The sequence below is a fragment of the Somniosus microcephalus genome, chromosome 10 (assembly GCF_052327205.1).
Source record: "Somniosus microcephalus isolate GS21.2 chromosome 10, FLI_Smic_1.0, whole genome shotgun sequence".
Taxonomy (NCBI): Eukaryota; Metazoa; Chordata; class Chondrichthyes; order Squaliformes; family Somniosidae; genus Somniosus; species Somniosus microcephalus.
In genome coordinates, this window is record NC_140996.1 from 186,556,714 (window position 1) to 186,573,658 (window position 16,945).

Sequence of the window (16,945 nt, forward strand, 5' to 3'; positions counted from 1 at the left end):
GTAGGTCATTCGGCCCTTCAAGCCTGCTCCACCATTCAATGAGATCAAGGCTGATCTTCTGCCTCAACTCCATTCACCGGCCCTGTCGCCATATCCCTTGATGCCTTTACGAGTCAGAAATCTGTTGACTTCTGTTTTGACTGAGCCTCCACAGCCCTCTGGGGTAGAGAATTCCAAAGATTCACCACCCTCTGTGTAAAGAAATTTCTTCTCATCTCAGTCCTGAATGGCCTACCCTTTATCCTGAGGCTGTGGCCCCTGGTTCTAAAATCCCCAGCCAAGGGAAACATTCTCCCAGCATCCACCCTATCAAGGCCTGTAATAATTTTGTATGCTTCAATGAGACCCCCTCTCATTCTTCTGAATTCAAGAGAATACAGGCCTAGTTTACTCAATCTCTTCTCATACGACAGTCCCTCTATCCCAGGAATCAATCTCGTGAACCTTCGTTGCACTCCCTCTATGGCAAGTATATCCTTCCTTAGGTAAGAAGATCAAAATTGTACACAGTACTCCAGGTGTGGTCTCACCAAGGCCCTATATAATTGGAGTAAGACTTCTTTATTCCTGTACTCAGCTGCAATGAAGGCCAGCATAGCATTTGCCTTCCTAATGGCTTGCTGCACCTGCACATTCACTTTCAGTGACTCATGTACAAGGACACCCAGGTCCCTTTGAGCATCTGCATTGTTATAGGCCTGGGAACAGGTAACCTGATACCTTCCGAGAGGGGGCATGGTGTATGTCACAAAGAAATCTAAAAGAGGGGGAGAATTAACCAATAAAAAGGGTAAAATTTAAATTTAAAATTAGCACACATTTTAGATTTAAGTAAAACCATGTAATCTTTTTGCAAACCATTAGAAGAATAAAAATAGATTGTACATGTTTTGTGATCACATATGTTCAGTCAGATATTTTATGAATTCAACTTATGTGTGACTATATAAATATATACAAAAAAACATCTGTCTTACGTTTAGTGTACAGATACATTGATTTATTAATGTAGCCTTTACCTTAAGATCAGCAAATCAAAAATTGAAAACAGAATATGAAGTTTTAAAATGTTTCTCCGTTTAAAAAGCAGGTTAAAAACAAGTTCTCCATTGTCACACAGCATACAGGAAAACAATGACACAACTTCCTGCTGTTGATTAAGGTCACATTGTTTGCTCAGTCCTCACACCACAGCCAGCTCTTGTTTCACTTTCAAAGGATCGTATGAATTGTGTCACTTGAAGCAATAGCTAGCTCTTTCAAGCTATTTATTAAACATATGGCTTTAAAGGTCATATTAGTGAAGATCATTATTTGGATTTTATTTATATCAAGCAATAAATTGCAGTTACTATAGCTTAATTGGTAAGTTAATTAGTTGTAGTGTTTAAATAATTTTCAAGTAAATATATCTGAATGCATTTCACAATGGAAACAGTATCATCAGGATGACATTGATTCCTTGTACAAATGTTATTGGAACACTGCAAAGCAGCTCTCTTAAATAAATAATTGATTGGTATTCTTATACCTATATCTATCCTGGGTATGTGTATTTTATATTAGTAATCTTTTACACGAAGTAAGCATTTCATTAAATGTATGAATGCACCCAGTAGAGATGCTTTTAAACTGAGATCAGGATATTATCTGTTTTAGGTTATTTTCTCTTCAAGTGGGGATCTTGACCTTATTGAGCATCAGGCTAGCTTGGTGTCATCTTCTGAAGACGGTCCAAGGGATCAAGAAAATATGGATGACACAACAAGTGAACAACAGTTCAGAGTTTTTAGAGATTTTGACTTCCTGGATGTGGAACTGGAGGATGGAGAGGTGGGGTTTTTATTAACATTTGCATTTAAAAAATCTATACTTGATATTTTGGTAGAAAGGATATAGGCTAGTTTTTCTAACAAATATATGGGTAATTTTTTTCTTCTAACTATTAACCATAAGTTAAAAGCATATTATTGCTTTGATGCCAGAATGATTAACAGATCTTCCATTATTATTAAATTTGGATGGATAAATTGTTATCTTTGTTTATCACTTACTGGAAATTTGTTTATTGGAACTTAACTTAATCCATAAGAGGGATATAATGGGTGTATTAGCAAGTTTTCAAAATATTTTGCTCCAAAAATCAATTTTTCTTTCTACCATGTTGGATGCCACAGCAAGTCTATACACCTGCCCCCTTTAACATTTGAAGCTTTAATCCTACTATATATAATCTGTTTCTATGTGAAGTAATAATGTAGAAAATGTTTAGTTGCAAAGAATGAAAATGTTCAAAATAATGATTACAAAATATCAATTGGTTCACGGTTATCTTTTTTTAAATAAATGTTGAAGGAAATGCAGAGAAGTTCAAATGTATGTATTAATCTCATAAATTTAAAAAGAAACAGTTTAACAAAGATAAGTAGAACTCAAAATGCCTAATAAGGCCAGCCTAACATTTTGTCTTGACTATCAGCTTCTACTGACATGCAACACTTTGGTCATCAAACCAGTTTAACCAATCATTAACTGGGCAACTAAATAGAGCAATATCTAGTGGCAAAATGATGCAACTCTAGGGAAAATAAAAACTAGGAAGACACAGAAATTCACCTCTTGTCAGCTATTCTGTTGAAAGAGAAAACAAGATAGCAGTGGGAAGCCTAAAAAAAGGAATTTTGATTTTATAGAAAGTGAAAATATATTTATTTCTTAGAAACAATGCTATAATGTGTTTTTTTTACTCTTTATTGCTGTCTAGGAACTTCAGGTAAGATGTTCCATTGTGCAGCTTTGTTGATATGTTGCAGTCTGCAAGTGGAATGTTTGTGCTGCATCAGCTTTTTGCATTATGTACTGTAAATGACCTCATAAACTCCGACGCTAGATTGGGGAAATTTTTTAAGTGCATGTAAAGCAGAATCCATTGTTTGTACAACATTTATAAGGATAGCATCACCTTTTCATTTGTGGCTGCTCAGAGCAAATATTCTGGCCATAACAGTGATAACAGCAGACAGTGCACTTTGCCATGATTTTGATTCAAAAGCATGAGTAACTTGTAAAGGCTGTCATATTAAAAGGCTGCCTGTATTTTCAAAGTTGTCAAATATTAATTGTAAAATTTACAATAGGCTTTGGCATTCACTGCCATCTTTGGTATTGCTTGACAATAACATACTATTCCTATAATAAAAACAGAAAATGCTGGAAATACTCAGCAGGTCAGGCAGCATCTATAGAGAGAGAAACAGAGTTAACGTTTCAGGTCGATGACCCTTCGTCAGAACTGGAAAAAGTTGGAGATGTAACATTTTTAAGCAAGTGCAGGGGCAGGGAGAGGAGGGAGGAAAGAACAAAAGGGAAGATCTGTGATAGAATGGAAGGCAGGAGAGATTAAGAGACAAAAGGGATGATGGTGCAAGGCAAAAGGAGATGGTAATGGGACAAATTAAGAAACAAAAGATGACTCTAGATGAAGTGTAAATGGCAATGGCAGAATGATCGACAGCTGCCATGTGAGAGAGAGAAAAAAAAGGATGGGGCAGAGGTTATGGTCTGAAATTGTTGAAATCGATGTTGAGTCCAGAAGGCTGAAAAGTGCCTAATCGAAAGTTGAGGTGTTGTTCCTCGAGCTTACATTGAGCTTGAGCTTCATTGGAACAGTGTAAGAGGCCGAGGATGGAGAGGTCAGAGTGGGAGTGGAGCGGAGAATTAAAGTGACAAGCAACCAGAAGCTCGGGATCACCCTTACGACTGAACGGAGGTGTTCTGTAAAGCAGTCACCCAATCTGCGTTTGGTCTCCCCAATATAGAAGAGACCGCGTCGTGAGCAGCAAATACGGTATACTAAATTGCAAGAAGTACAAGTAAATCGCTGTTTCACCTGGAAGGAGTGTTTGGGGCCGTGGACAGTGGGAAGGGAGGAGGTAAAAGGGCAGGTGTATGCTATACCTATGGATGATGTTACACAATACCATCAATGTGGTAATGACTTAAACTGTATTATGCCATTTAGCAACATTGCCTTTTATTTTGCTAAACGGTTGAATTCTTTGTTAGCATATTTGTAACAAATTGTGCTATAATATGGTGCTTACTATGGTAAGATCTGTCAATAGCTCTCCTGGTAAAAAATACCAGTTTGTTGTTAACAGGAACTGCTGTTATATTTGTTGCAACTACATTGCAATACTGGAGAGTTTTAAAATATAATGGAACAGCCCTGATGGGCTGGATACCCTCTCCTCAGTCTGCATTTTCTAATATTCCTGGTGTATATGGCTCAGTATCTGTAGAAATTTCTAATGGCATTATTTTTGCCACCTTTTATTTAAGGACTGTCAAAGACTCATTAAATAACAATTCAAAAATACAATGGGTGGAAGTTTCAACTGGTGGGAGCATAAAACTGGATTAGTTGCCCGTTATACACCCTGCCCGATTTTGGAAAGGAAGGTGTTTAGCGGGTGTCTGATCCGATACCGCAAGATTTACATCCGCGCCAAAGTTGGAAGTTATACACAGTACAACCAACTTTATTGTCAACCCACGAGTTTGTACATGCCTATGTGGATGCTATGAAATAGATTTTTGTCTTCACTGTCTGGGTGGTAATATGGCGGGCAGAACACCTGTCCTTTATAGAACCTGAGGAATTTCATTTCATTGAAATCATTTGGCTTTCATTTGTAATTTTAGGCCTCAAAATGTAAGTATTTTGTTGCATGAAATTTATTTTGTTTGATCATGTAAACACCTTAAAATTTGACCAAGAATCCCGTGATAAACATATAGCTTATCCATGCTGTACTTTAAAAGGGAGATTCCTATGAACAACCACTACTATTAGGCGAGGAATGATAGATGAAAAGAAAGTCCCACTCAGTTCCTCTGAAGTTTTTCATATTCCTTCAGATCATGCTTAGCCTCTGATAGGAAGGCTATACTAGTTTGTTTTCAGTAGAGAAAGGCAAACGTGCTCCTTCACTTGATGAAAGAACCAAGCTCCTTAACATTATTACTTTATTTATTGTAATTGTCGTTAGGTCTCCCACTTGCTGATAAGGCTAACACTAGATTTGAAGACCTGTATCAGTTCCTCCCCCTTTCAATCCTACAAATAGTCTTTCCTGCATCCTTCATGGAGGACATCAAATAACCAGGAGGCCTTATCTTACCTACCTCTCCTCCCCTCCCAATTTTGGCAAAGGGATCTGAGAGAAAATAAGGAGTCAGTATGCACCATGTTTGTTCTCCTGACCCTTCAGTGGAATGGGGTAAGATTTCTTCTGATTGCTACATGTAAATGCATTCATAAAGATTTCTGCTGTTTGGTATTTATAGCAAAATAAACAAAAATTTGCTGGGGATATGACGGGCTCCAGCTGTAACTCCAGAAAATGGGCGGATCCTGAGTAACGCCTACCGCCTCAAGACAGCCAGGCGCCAGATTTTGTGACTGCAGGTGGCAAGTGCACCCCTTGGTCCCATACATATTAGGTGCTCTCCTGATGACCCCACAAACTCCAGTGAGGTCAGGACTGGAGAGCACCTTTGTGGATGCGATCTCGGTATAACTGTTGTGATCATGGCCCACATATATGTGGGGTCATAAGCTTTTAGAAACTCTTTATGATTTCATTAGAAATCGCATAACCAAACAGGGAAGATCTTCATGAATGCCCTTACCATGTCGCAACACACAAGGGATGATTTTTTGCCCCATTTTCAAGTGGCAACAGCACTGTAGTCAGCCATAAATTACAGTGTGGCACTTACCACCCATCCCTGCCAACGTCCAGCTCACTGCAATTTTGGAGTGGGCCAAGAAACAAGCAAAACAGGCAGGAGCCTACTTACAATACTTTATCAGGGTTCTAAGCTGTATTTAGGACCCTGATACAATTTTGATCTCCCACTAGGCAGTGGAACTGAATGTTGAGTGGTTGAACCAGTTGTCCTTAAAGGGATTACTACAGGCTGCTCAGAAAGTAATAAAAAAGCTTTGCCAATGACGCCAAAATCTTCCTGACCACTGCCGGTCCCTCCGTGCCTTCTCCCTTTAATGCTCCACTTCTGGCTCAGGTCCAAGCTGTCTATCAGCGCTGCCAGTTTGCCGATATTATTGTAATGAGGCCCGATCATGGAAATGGTTTGGGCCTTGCACCAATGTCAACAGGCAGACATAGTGGACGCCATGCCCACCACTCACCTAATTTATGCGATAGTCAAAAATCCCACAATAGTGGCCAGAGAATGCTTACCCCAATATCAATTTGTGGATCAGTAGTACTGCCACCAACCCACTTACCAGCCTGCACACTTCCTTAAGTCCCAGCAAAAGCTCTCTGTTGCTATTAATGGTGAAAAGGGAAATCTAACTGCCCATTAATAATACAGATTAACTGCTACCAGCAGCTAGTAAAGTAAATTAGTACTAGTTACGTTCTGTGGAAACAAATATCTTAAGGTGGTAGAAAAGGTTTTACCAATATCTGGATTTGTACTTCTGAATATGTAGTTTTGTAGAATCATGTCTTTGAAGTTTCATACAAACATTTATTGATTAAATGTAGTACATTATAATCTGCTGACTGCATGTATTTTTTGTGAATGATGTTGCACTTTCCTTTTCTTTCAGGGTGAGAGTATGGATACCTTTAATTGGGGAGTACGGAGGCGCTCTCTTGACAGCCTAGACAAGGGGGATATGCAGCTTCTGGAGGAGAGCCAACTTTCAGGAAGCACACCCAGTCTAAATAAAATGAATCATGAGGATTCAGATGAGTCCTCTGAAGAGGAGGCGCTCACAGCAAGCCAAATTCTGACAAGATCACAACTAGTATGTCAATGCATTATAATTTATCATGCAGATTGTGATAGGAACTAAAAATTAAAATGCACAACATAGGTTAACATTTTGGCTGTATCTTCCATCAGAACCCAGACTCATAAAATGTCGTGTTTAAATCATTTAAAGTGGATTCTTAAAGTAAATATATATTTGAGTTTGAAATACAATTTTTCTTTTTGAAGGTATTTTCTCCTCTTCCCTTTCTAGGTCTCCACACACCACACACAAATGCCTGCCAAGAAAGTAAGCAAGCAGGCAAACAGAATATTTCTCTTCGTAGTTTAGCTTAAAAATTAAGGCCTAGAAATTGGGTTGGGGCGCCAAAGTGGCGCAAAAGTCGGCGGAGCGCAGGATTTAGCGCAGCGATCGGAGTGATACCGATCGCCAGAAATTCAGTTTCAGTGCCGCTCGAGGGACACGGGGCAAGGCTCGAGGCGCTCCGCGTCCCTCTTAGGGCGCTGAAACTGATTATCGCAGCGCAACGTGCCGCAGCGCCACATGCTGCGGTACTGCAGGCCTTCCTCCCACTGTTAAGGGGGAGGTGCCTGCAACAGCGCGAGCCCCGATCGCGAGTGCCGGCAAATGAGCCCGGCACCAAGGAGAAGTGCCAGGCTCTCGGGAAACAGCAGTCAATGTCGCGGGGGGGGGGGGGTTAGGAGGCCGCGGACGGAGGTGCTGGCAGGCGGCCGCCGAAAAAGCGGCTGCCCCGCACCTCCACCTTAACTTGCGTCGCTGCCGGCACAGTAAGGCCCCGTGAACCGGGCGCGGGCAGCGAGCGGCGCAACTGCGGCGTTCGCTACCAAATATCGCGAACGGGGCACGAATGGGGCGCTGCGCACACCGATGACGTCATCGGTGGCGGCGCAGCGCAAATGCCTAACGCCACCATTAGCGCCCCTACTGAATATCGTCGCAGACGCCGCCAGTGGCGCTACAGCCACTGACTCCCTCTTTAGGCGCTAACAGGTGGCGCTACTCACCCAATTTCTCCCCCTAAATGCCTTATCAATTTATTGCATCCACAAACGAAGTATTCAATGGGGAACTGGGATGGAGAATTTACTCCACAGTCCTATTTGAGTATCCTCTGCATCACATCTACGCTGATCAGTTCATGATGTTTTATTTCTTTGTACAAAAGATAGTAAAAATCCTCACACTTAAAACATTGATAAGCAAGGATCTTTCACAATCCTGAAGAAACTACCTCAACATAACATGAATAATAACCTTGTGACATTTTAGTACCACCATGTTCTGCTGAACTATATTTATTTGCTAATATTGCAATGCTTGTAACTTTTCTATTTATTCATCATGAAACTGCTATTTCTGACTGCAATGAACTCATCACCTACTTTAGTAGTACTAGTAAGGGCAATTTTACAAAATTACACTCAATATACCAGTTATAACAAAAGCCAAGAGACAGTAATAACCACAATGTTTGAAGCATATTTTTAAATGCCAAATTTTATTCTTCCAAAATCCTTAATGTATATGAAAAAGTGCTAGAAAGTTATAGACTGAGTTTACACACACTGAAGAGCTGGAGTACGAATGTCAGCCATTTTGATACACCTTACACCTTGCTGTTGAATAATATAGATAAAACTGTTTTGTGATTCCTGGTGGGACAAATAGGGAAATTTTGAGGCACGATGGATAAACAGATGAGTCTCATTTACTTGCCTCCGTCTAGTGTCAGCCCTGGTCAAGTTAAGAAAGTACCTCAACTGTAGTTGTTTCTCCAAACCCTCTAGTTACAACAAGGTCGAAAACCCATTAGCACTCAATAAAACAGTGTTTTTACTGGTATGCTAATCTTAAAATTTTGTCTACGTTTGGGCAGATCAAAAACTGTTAGCTGAAATTAAAGCTCATGGAATTGAAATCAAATTATTGACCTGGTTAGAAGATTGGTTAGGTGGCAGAAGACAGTGAGTAATGATAATGAGTATGTACTCAAATTGGAAGGAAGTGACTAGTGGTGTCCCATAAGAATTTGTGCTGGGACCTCAACTATTCACTATACTTATTAATGACTTAGATATCACAATGGAGAGTCATATATCCAAGTTTGCCTATGACACAAAGATTGGTGACACAGTAAGTAGTGTAGACAATAGCATAAAATTATAAAGAGACATTGATAGATTAAGTGAGTGGGCAAAACTGTGGAAGATGGATTTCAACACAGGTAAGTGTGAGGTCATCCATTTTGGACCAAAAAAGGATAGATCCAAGTATTTTTTAAATGGTGAAAAGTTAGGAACAGAGGAGGTCGAAAGAGATTTAGGGGTCTATGTACACGGATGACTAAAATGTAGTGATCAGATATGAAAAAAGTAATCAAAAAGGCTAATGGAATGTTAGTCCTTATATCTAGAAGGCTAGAATATAAAGGGGAGGAAATTTTGCTACAACTGTACAAAGCCCTGGTTAGACCACATCTGGAGTACTGTGTACAGTTCTGGGCAACACACCTTAGTAAGGATATATTAGCCTTGGAAGGAGTGCAGCGCAGATTCACCAGAATGTTACCAGAGCCCCAAGGATTAAATAATGAGGCAAGATTACATTAGCTCGGATAACAACAGAAAACGCTGGAAAAACTCAGCAGGCCTGGCAGCATCCGTGGAGAGAGAAACAGAGTTAACGTTTCAGGTTGAAGACCTTTCATCAGAACTGAAACATTAACTCTGTTTCTCGCTCCACGGATGCTGCCTGGCCTGCTGAGTTTTTCCAGCGGTTTCTGTTGTTATTTCAGATTTCCAGCATCCGCAGTATTTTGCTATTACATTAGCTAGGCTTGTATTCTCTGCAATATAGAAGGTTGAGGGGTGATTTGATTGAGGTTATTAGGAATTGATAGGGTAAATAGAAAGAAACTTTTTCTGCTGGTGGGAGAGTCTAAGACAAGGGGACCTTAAAATCAGAGCCAGGCCATTCAGGAGAGAAGTTAGGAAACACTTCTTCACGCAAAGGGTGATAGAAGTGTGGAACTCTCTCCCCCAAAAAAAGTAGATTCTAGCTCAATTAATAATTTTAAATATGAGATCGATAGATTTTTGCTAACCAAGGGTATTAAGGGATATAGAGCCAAGGTGGGTAAATGGAGTTAGGGTACAGATCCGCCATGATCTCACTGAATGGGGGAAACAGGCTTGAATGGGCTACTCCTGTTCTATGTGCTTAAACAGAATTTAATCCAATTTTGAAAAGGTAAATTTTAGTAATTTAGTGAAAAACACAATTGTGTTCTATAAAGCAACCAACATCATAATATTGCACCTGGGAGAACACCACTATTTCTGTTGAATAACTCAAAGAATGTTAGTTTTGTTAAATGCATTTACAGAGTTTTAGCTCATAAAGAAATTACATCATTTAAAAACAATTTGCACACAATTTTCATCAAATATGCACTGACTTTTTAATATGTCAAAAATTACATTTTTTGTTTGATTTCTTCCAAGGGTCTTCAAATTATACTGTGCAATATGCTGCAGTACTTTATTAAACTTTATATATGGTTATAACCCAGGTGCATATAAGGTTTAATTTAGTTCTGACTGGCATCATATCATGCATTCAAATCGTAAATGTGATACTGATATTTTCTTGTTAAATTTGTGTTCTGTAGATAATGAATTTTGCACCCACTGAAGACACAAATCACATGGATTCACAATCAACCTCAGGCGACACAGCCTCCGCAGATCCACTTTCAGTAAACACAAGGACCCCTAGTTTGGAGGTTTCTCTGGCTGATGAAACAAACCAGCAGGTGCCTGGGAGGTCAAAGGTGAAGGAGCTTTGGTGGCAAGCCAATGAATGTTCATTATAAATAAGTATTTCCAGATTTCTTCTATATATTTATAATAATTTTGGGAGTAAGAAGTATGGGTAGTCTATGATTAAGGTGGCCTGTTCATGTGTGGATATGCATGATTTTTTTATCTTTTGCTCAACTTTTCTTGGAAGTGGGAATGGATCATTAAGGAGATTGCACTTTAAAAATGTAATTATTAGAAACTGCCATTACTAATTTATTTCACAACAAAATTTGATTTTGCAAAGCTGCTATGATCATTAAAAAAATCTGAATGGGTTGAGGTTATTGCTTATCTGGTTAACCGTATGTTCATATCAAAGTGGTGGCTATCTGCATGTGCAATATTGAATCTGTGGTGTCTGGGAGAATACTATCTAGTTGTGCATATTGCTCTAAGGCCATGCTTGCTGGTATCCAGCCAAATTATTACACCCTGGCTCTTCAAAAATTACCAATGACATTTCACGCACAAGTGGATACAATCAACAGTCCTATGAGGTCATGGTTACTGTTTCTGACATGAAGGTTGGTGAGAAATAAACTCCAATTTATAATTGCTCTATTAGGATGTATTGTAAAAAAATTATTTAAAGGAAATATATAGTTCCAAAATAAAAACAGATTGTTTGAAGCATTATTCTTATTCCAAGTTACTTTTAACTTGCACAATTGGTAATTAAACTATAACCATATTTAAAATTTTATTTAATGTGTAATTTAAAGTTATTTTCTATTATTTCGTATTCATCCTACCTATATAGCAGGCTGATGCTGTTTTGAGATGATTTCTGAATATTATATTAGATTGCTGGGATTCTGTGCTGCTTTCTGCTAGCATATTGTTAAAAGTAAAGGGCCTAGAAATTCAGTGGCCTGCGCCACCAGTTTGCGCCCAAAGAGGGCTTTTGCGCCAGTCTGCAAACTTCAGGCGAAATTCAGCGGGGCGCTAATGGCGGCGTTAGGCTGTAGCGCTGCGCCGCCACCGATGACGTCATCGGTGTGCGCAGCGCCCCATTTCCGCGAAGAACGCCATATTAAGTCGCGCCCGCCTCTTCAGCGCCGGCCGCAAACAGCGACCGGTACACAGGGCCTACCTGTGGCGGTAGTGGCGGTAATTAAAGTGGAGGTGCGGCCGGCCGCTTTTTCGGCGGCCGCCTGCCCGCACCTCCTTCCCCGGCCTCCTCCACCACCCCCCCCCCCCACCCCCGCGGCATTGCCGGCTGGTTTCCGGGAGCCCGGCACTTCTCCGTTCTGCCGGGCTCTTTTGCCGGCACTCGCGATCGGGGCTCCGGCTGCTGCAGGCACCGCCCCCTTAAGAGAGGGAGGAAGGCCTGCAGTACCGCAGCCTGCCGCTCCGCTGCGGGTGGCGCTGCGGCCACTAGCGCGCCGATAATCAGTTTCAGCGCCCAAGCGGGGCGCCGAAACCCCTGTTTAGCGGCCGCCTTCCACTTGGTGCGCTGACACTGAATATCCCGCTTGCGCAAGTGGATCCGCGCGCAGCGGTAATTCCGGCGCCCAGGCGAGCTGGGCGCCCCATAATGAATTTCTAGGCCAAGAACTCATTTATTAGGATACTCATCCACCCAATAGGAAATCTGACTGCTGTCAGCAACACAGGTGGTGGTAAGGGCTTGTCCCTTATTATCACAAAGTTATGCAGCATGCAGCGCACAACCAGAAATCTGGAAACACAATCAGGACTATACTGCAAAGCTCCTTCTGAACAGTCCAGGCAACGGAAGCGTTGCTTGAGCACGCCAACGGTCTGGTGGTGATATGGCTCTTGTTGTACATTAGTTCTGCAACTGTTCTCAGGTTTCTGACAGGAGTCATGAGCCATGTCTCTAGGGGATACCCCTTATCGCCCAGTATCCAGCCTGTAACCTGACAGCCTGGTTGGAATAAAGGCAGCACAACGGGATGGCGCAGGATGAACAAATCGTGACTGCTGCCAGGAAACCAGACACAGACCTGTATGCTGTGCTGTCTGTGGTCGCAAACAAGCTGGATGTTGAGGGAGTGGAATCTTTTTCTATTCAGAAAGATGCTGGAATGGTGATGGGGAGTACACAAAGCAATGTGGATGCAGTCTATGGCACCTTGGATCCTGGGGAAGCCTGTAATGCAGGCGAGCCTAGTGCTCTCTTATCTTGCTTCGCTCTGCCTATTAGGAAAGTAATGTAACTATTCCTACTGGTGTAGAGAGCCTCGGTCACCTCAATACAATGGTGAATAGCAAACTGGGAGATGTCGCTGATGTCACCTACTGCAGCCTGAAACAAACCCCTGGTCCAAGCACCTTGGCCTAGAAATTCACTAGCCTTAGCGCCGCTTTTGAGGCGCTAGAGGGACTAGCGCCAGAGTTATGGCCAGTTGAAAAATTCCCTGGGGCCCTAAAGCGGCATTGCACCGGTAGCGCTGCGCCGGCACCGATGACGTCATCGGTGTGCGCAGCGTCCCGGTTGCCATGCCGACGGGCCCCAGCGCCGAAATTCAGTTGCGGCCGCCTCGCCCGTGGCAGCCGCAACTAAGACTCTGGCAACCGAGTCTTACACAAGTTAGCGCCGGCGCATTAAGGTCGCACGGCGGCCGGCCGCTTTCCCGCCGGCCGCCTGCCCGCACCTCCCTCCCCGGACTCCCCCACCTCCCCCCCCGCGGAACAGATGCGTCTGGCCTGCAAGCCCGGCAGTTGTCCGAGGTGCCGGGCTCATTTTTGAAAAAATCAAACGGCCAGCGATCGGGTGAAGGCAGCGCCTCCTTAACGGGAGGAGGAGGCCTGCACTTCCCCAGCCTGCCGCACCGCATCGGGTGCCGCAGCGCCGGATTAGCGCCGCAATTCGGCACTCAGCGCCCATTGGGAGGCACTCACGCCCGCCAGTAGCGCCGGCAGCCGTCTGGGCGCGGCGCTACTGAATTTTTGGCGCGCGCAAGGGAATTAGCGCCGGCGCTAAATTTCCGGCGCTAAAGCCCTGGCGCGGCGTCAACTCAATTTCTAGGCCCTTGTGTTAAGGAGTGTGCCCATATAGCCCAATACCTAATTATATGATAGCATACTCCAGGGATGTAAACATAGACCTCCCTTGTGATCTGAACTGGATATTATGTCTTTCGCACATACCCTTAGGTGTGCTTCTCTGATCTTTCCAAAGATAAACTGAAACACTTTGTGAGATGAAGCCAGATGCTAATCATTAAGCTGCTTTACTTTACAGGCAGCAAGTGAACGTACATAGTAATAGTTGTAATTAAATCTCACCTTGATTAACTAGACTAACTACAGAAGCCTCCTAACAAACAAGGAAAATATTAAAAAATACACCACATTATTCTATTAGTGGGCTCACTTAACCTTTCTTGGCCAGCCTTCTGTTCATAACCAGCTGTGGGCTTGAGATAACTATTTCCCCTCACTCAGCCAGGCTTCCTCCCCAGACTTAGCTGATTGACTGACTACCTCTGTGACCCTTGTCCTTTTTTCCCTTCATGTTCCCAGCAGGTGGTCAGATTGTCCCCTAAACTCTTCCCCGTTCAGTGTTTCACCAATAGACCTGTCAACCAAACTGACTACTTCTCCTCCACCCTTAGGTGTAGGTTTAAAGAAACATTTCTCCTGTTATTCTCAAAGCACGACACTTAAACCTAACAGATTCCAAGATAATTGTCCAGCATCAATCCCATTTCATCTGTGTTTTTCTATTTGTATTAATCCCTGTAGGTTTTTTCTCCCAACCCTTAATTCCTTCCCCATCTCCCACATGGGATAGAAACATAGAAACATAAAAGATAGGAGCAGGAGTAGGCCATTTGGCCCCTCGAGCCTGCTCCGCCATTCAATGAGATCATGGCTGATCATCCAAATTCAGTACCCTGTCCCTGCCTTCTCCCCATATCCCTTGATCCCTTTAGCCTTAAGAAATATATCCAACTCCTTCTTGAATATATTTAATGAACTGGCCTCCACCACCCTCTGTGGCAGAGAATTCCACAGGTTCACCACTCTCTGGGTGAAGAAATTCCTCCTCATCTCAGTCCTAAATGGCTTACCCCTTATCCTTAGATTATGACCCCTAGCTCTGGACTCCCCGGCCATCGGGAACATCCTTCCTGCATTTAGTCTGTCCAGGCCTGACAGAATTTTATAGGTTTCGATGAGATCCCCTCTCAATCTTCTAAACTCCAGTGAGTATAAGCCCAATCGACACAATCTCTCCTCATACGTCATTCCTGCCATCCCAGGTATCAGCCTGGTGAATCTTCGCTGCACTCCTTCCATGGCAAGAACATCCTTCCTCAGATAAGGCGACCAAAACGGCACACAATACTCAAGGTGCGGTCTCACCAAGGCCCTGTACAACTGCAGCAAGACATCCTTGTTCCTGTACTCGAACCCTCACGCTACGAAGGCCAACATACCATTTGCCTTCTTAACCGCCTGATATTGACAGCAATATCCTATTAGCATGTGAAGCTGATCTATTTCCAAAAGAAATGTCAGCAGTGATAAAAAAAATGACCAATAACCCTTGTGCAAGCCCTTAATGCCCGTCTTATGTACTCGATTTCCTATCCTGGATAGATTGTCTTGCAGAGTGTGTGGGATGATGTAGAGGTCAGAAGGGAAAAAGAGGATTAGGTAGGAAGAAACTTGTGTGACATCTCCAGCATTGCCAGGGCCAGGAGTCTGCCCCTGGCCATGGTGGTCAGCACGCTTACTTTGAGGGGGTAGAGGGTGTGTATGGGGCTCTTCCTCCTCCGGTGCTAGCTTGCTGTCTCGAGTTGTGTGTGACCTCCTGCAAGAAAGAAAGGAGTGTGTCTTGTGAGGTGTTTAGAAAATCTGCCTGTCATGGTAGAATAGCTGGTAATCAGTGTGTTAGATTTGAGTTGTGAGTAAATGAGGGTTGTCATAGTGATGAGCCTGAGGAGAAGGAGGTGTAGTGAAGTGTGGTGCGCTGATTGTAGGAGTGAAAGAAAACAGAGGAAGGGAGTATTGTGAGTAGTGAAGCTGGAGGTGGGGTAGCAGAGAGTAAGAGGGCAGTATTCTTACTTTGACAACTCTAGTGAGGTCATTGAACTTTTTCTGGCATTGCAGCCAAATCCTGCAATTGACATGCTCTGCGACCTCTTCCCTCTGCCTCCTGAGTTGGTGCCCGGAGAGGTTTTTTGCCCCCTGAGTGGAAGAGGATGTCCATTGCATGCACCAGGGGCTCCAATGCATCAGAGAACCTTGGTGCTCTCTCAGTGCTTGTTGCAGCCATTTTATTATTTTTGAGTGTTCCCTCCATTTTGCAGCCAAAGTGCACCTCCCCTTTAAGAAGTTCCGGCTGACCTCAAGTGGCGTCAGAGACACCCTATATTGAGCCTCCCCGATAGGCATGCAGCCAATGAGTAGCGCTGGCTGTATGCCTACGTGATTAAAATGATCAAGCAGCACAAATATTGCATGCTGCCTGTGACCACATTAACAGACGTGTGCAGTACGTGCCTCGCACCTGTTAACAAATCAGATTTCTAGGCCCTTGTCTGTATTTAGCGTCTCCCCTTCATGGCACAATCAGATTTAGTACTCAGTATTTGAGAAATCACAAGTGAGTCCTAACATTATGGCACAACGTACTTGAGTTTTAATGCACTGTGCCACATGTCAGTAAACTCTATACACTGTTTAATACAGATATAGCATAACTTTAGTTTATGCAAGTTTTAGTTACCACTCCTATGACAAAGCCTTATTTTCAATTACGAGAAAATTCCTTATCTTTTTGCTAGATTTCATAGTATCTAATTATTTCAGTGTAATACAATAAAAGCAATTTGATTATGCTTTTGGTTGATCTGAGACATACTGGAGATTTGTATTATTGATCTGGCATAGAGATCTAATTGAAACCTTGAAAGATACTAATTACAGACATATAATCCTAGAAATTACAATGTTATTGTACAAATGCTAAATGCACTCATGTCAAATTCCTGCTTTGACAGGGAGGCAAACCTGTTTATTTTAAGTGGGTTAATATCCCCATTAATATAGTGGTGAGATTTTAATACGAGTGTGTTAAGTGTTCATATATTATCATCACTCACTGTAATTTGCAGGCTATACAGATCATTACATGATTACTAATAGTAAGGTGTTTGAATTTTCTAAAGAAAACTAATGATAACATTAATTTGTTGAATGTATGCTTGTATTTTATGTTCGATTTTACCTTTCACTTGGCATAACACAGCATTCTAAAGTATACAAT

The 16,945-nt window shown here is 42.4% G+C and overlaps 1 protein-coding gene across 6 annotated transcripts in view; it reads left to right on the plus strand.

The window, feature by feature from the left end:
- Positions 1 to 16,945, plus strand: part of LOC147111928 (protein furry homolog) — a 486,257-nt gene that overhangs the window by 420,978 nt on the left and 48,334 nt on the right. For 4 of the 6 annotated variants that reach the window (XM_085999325.1, XM_085999323.1, XM_085999326.1 and 1 more), the window contains exons 51-53: positions 1,660 to 1,833; positions 6,647 to 6,847; positions 10,506 to 10,667. In XM_085999325.1, coding sequence (XP_085855451.1) covers positions 1,660 to 1,833; positions 6,647 to 6,847; positions 10,506 to 10,667 — 537 coding nt within the window. Of the gene's footprint in view, positions 1 to 1,659; positions 1,834 to 6,646; positions 6,848 to 7,066; positions 7,103 to 10,505; positions 10,668 to 16,945 lie in introns of all 6 variants that reach the window. The other 2 variants (XM_085999321.1, XM_085999322.1) reach the window with 1 other exon arrangement.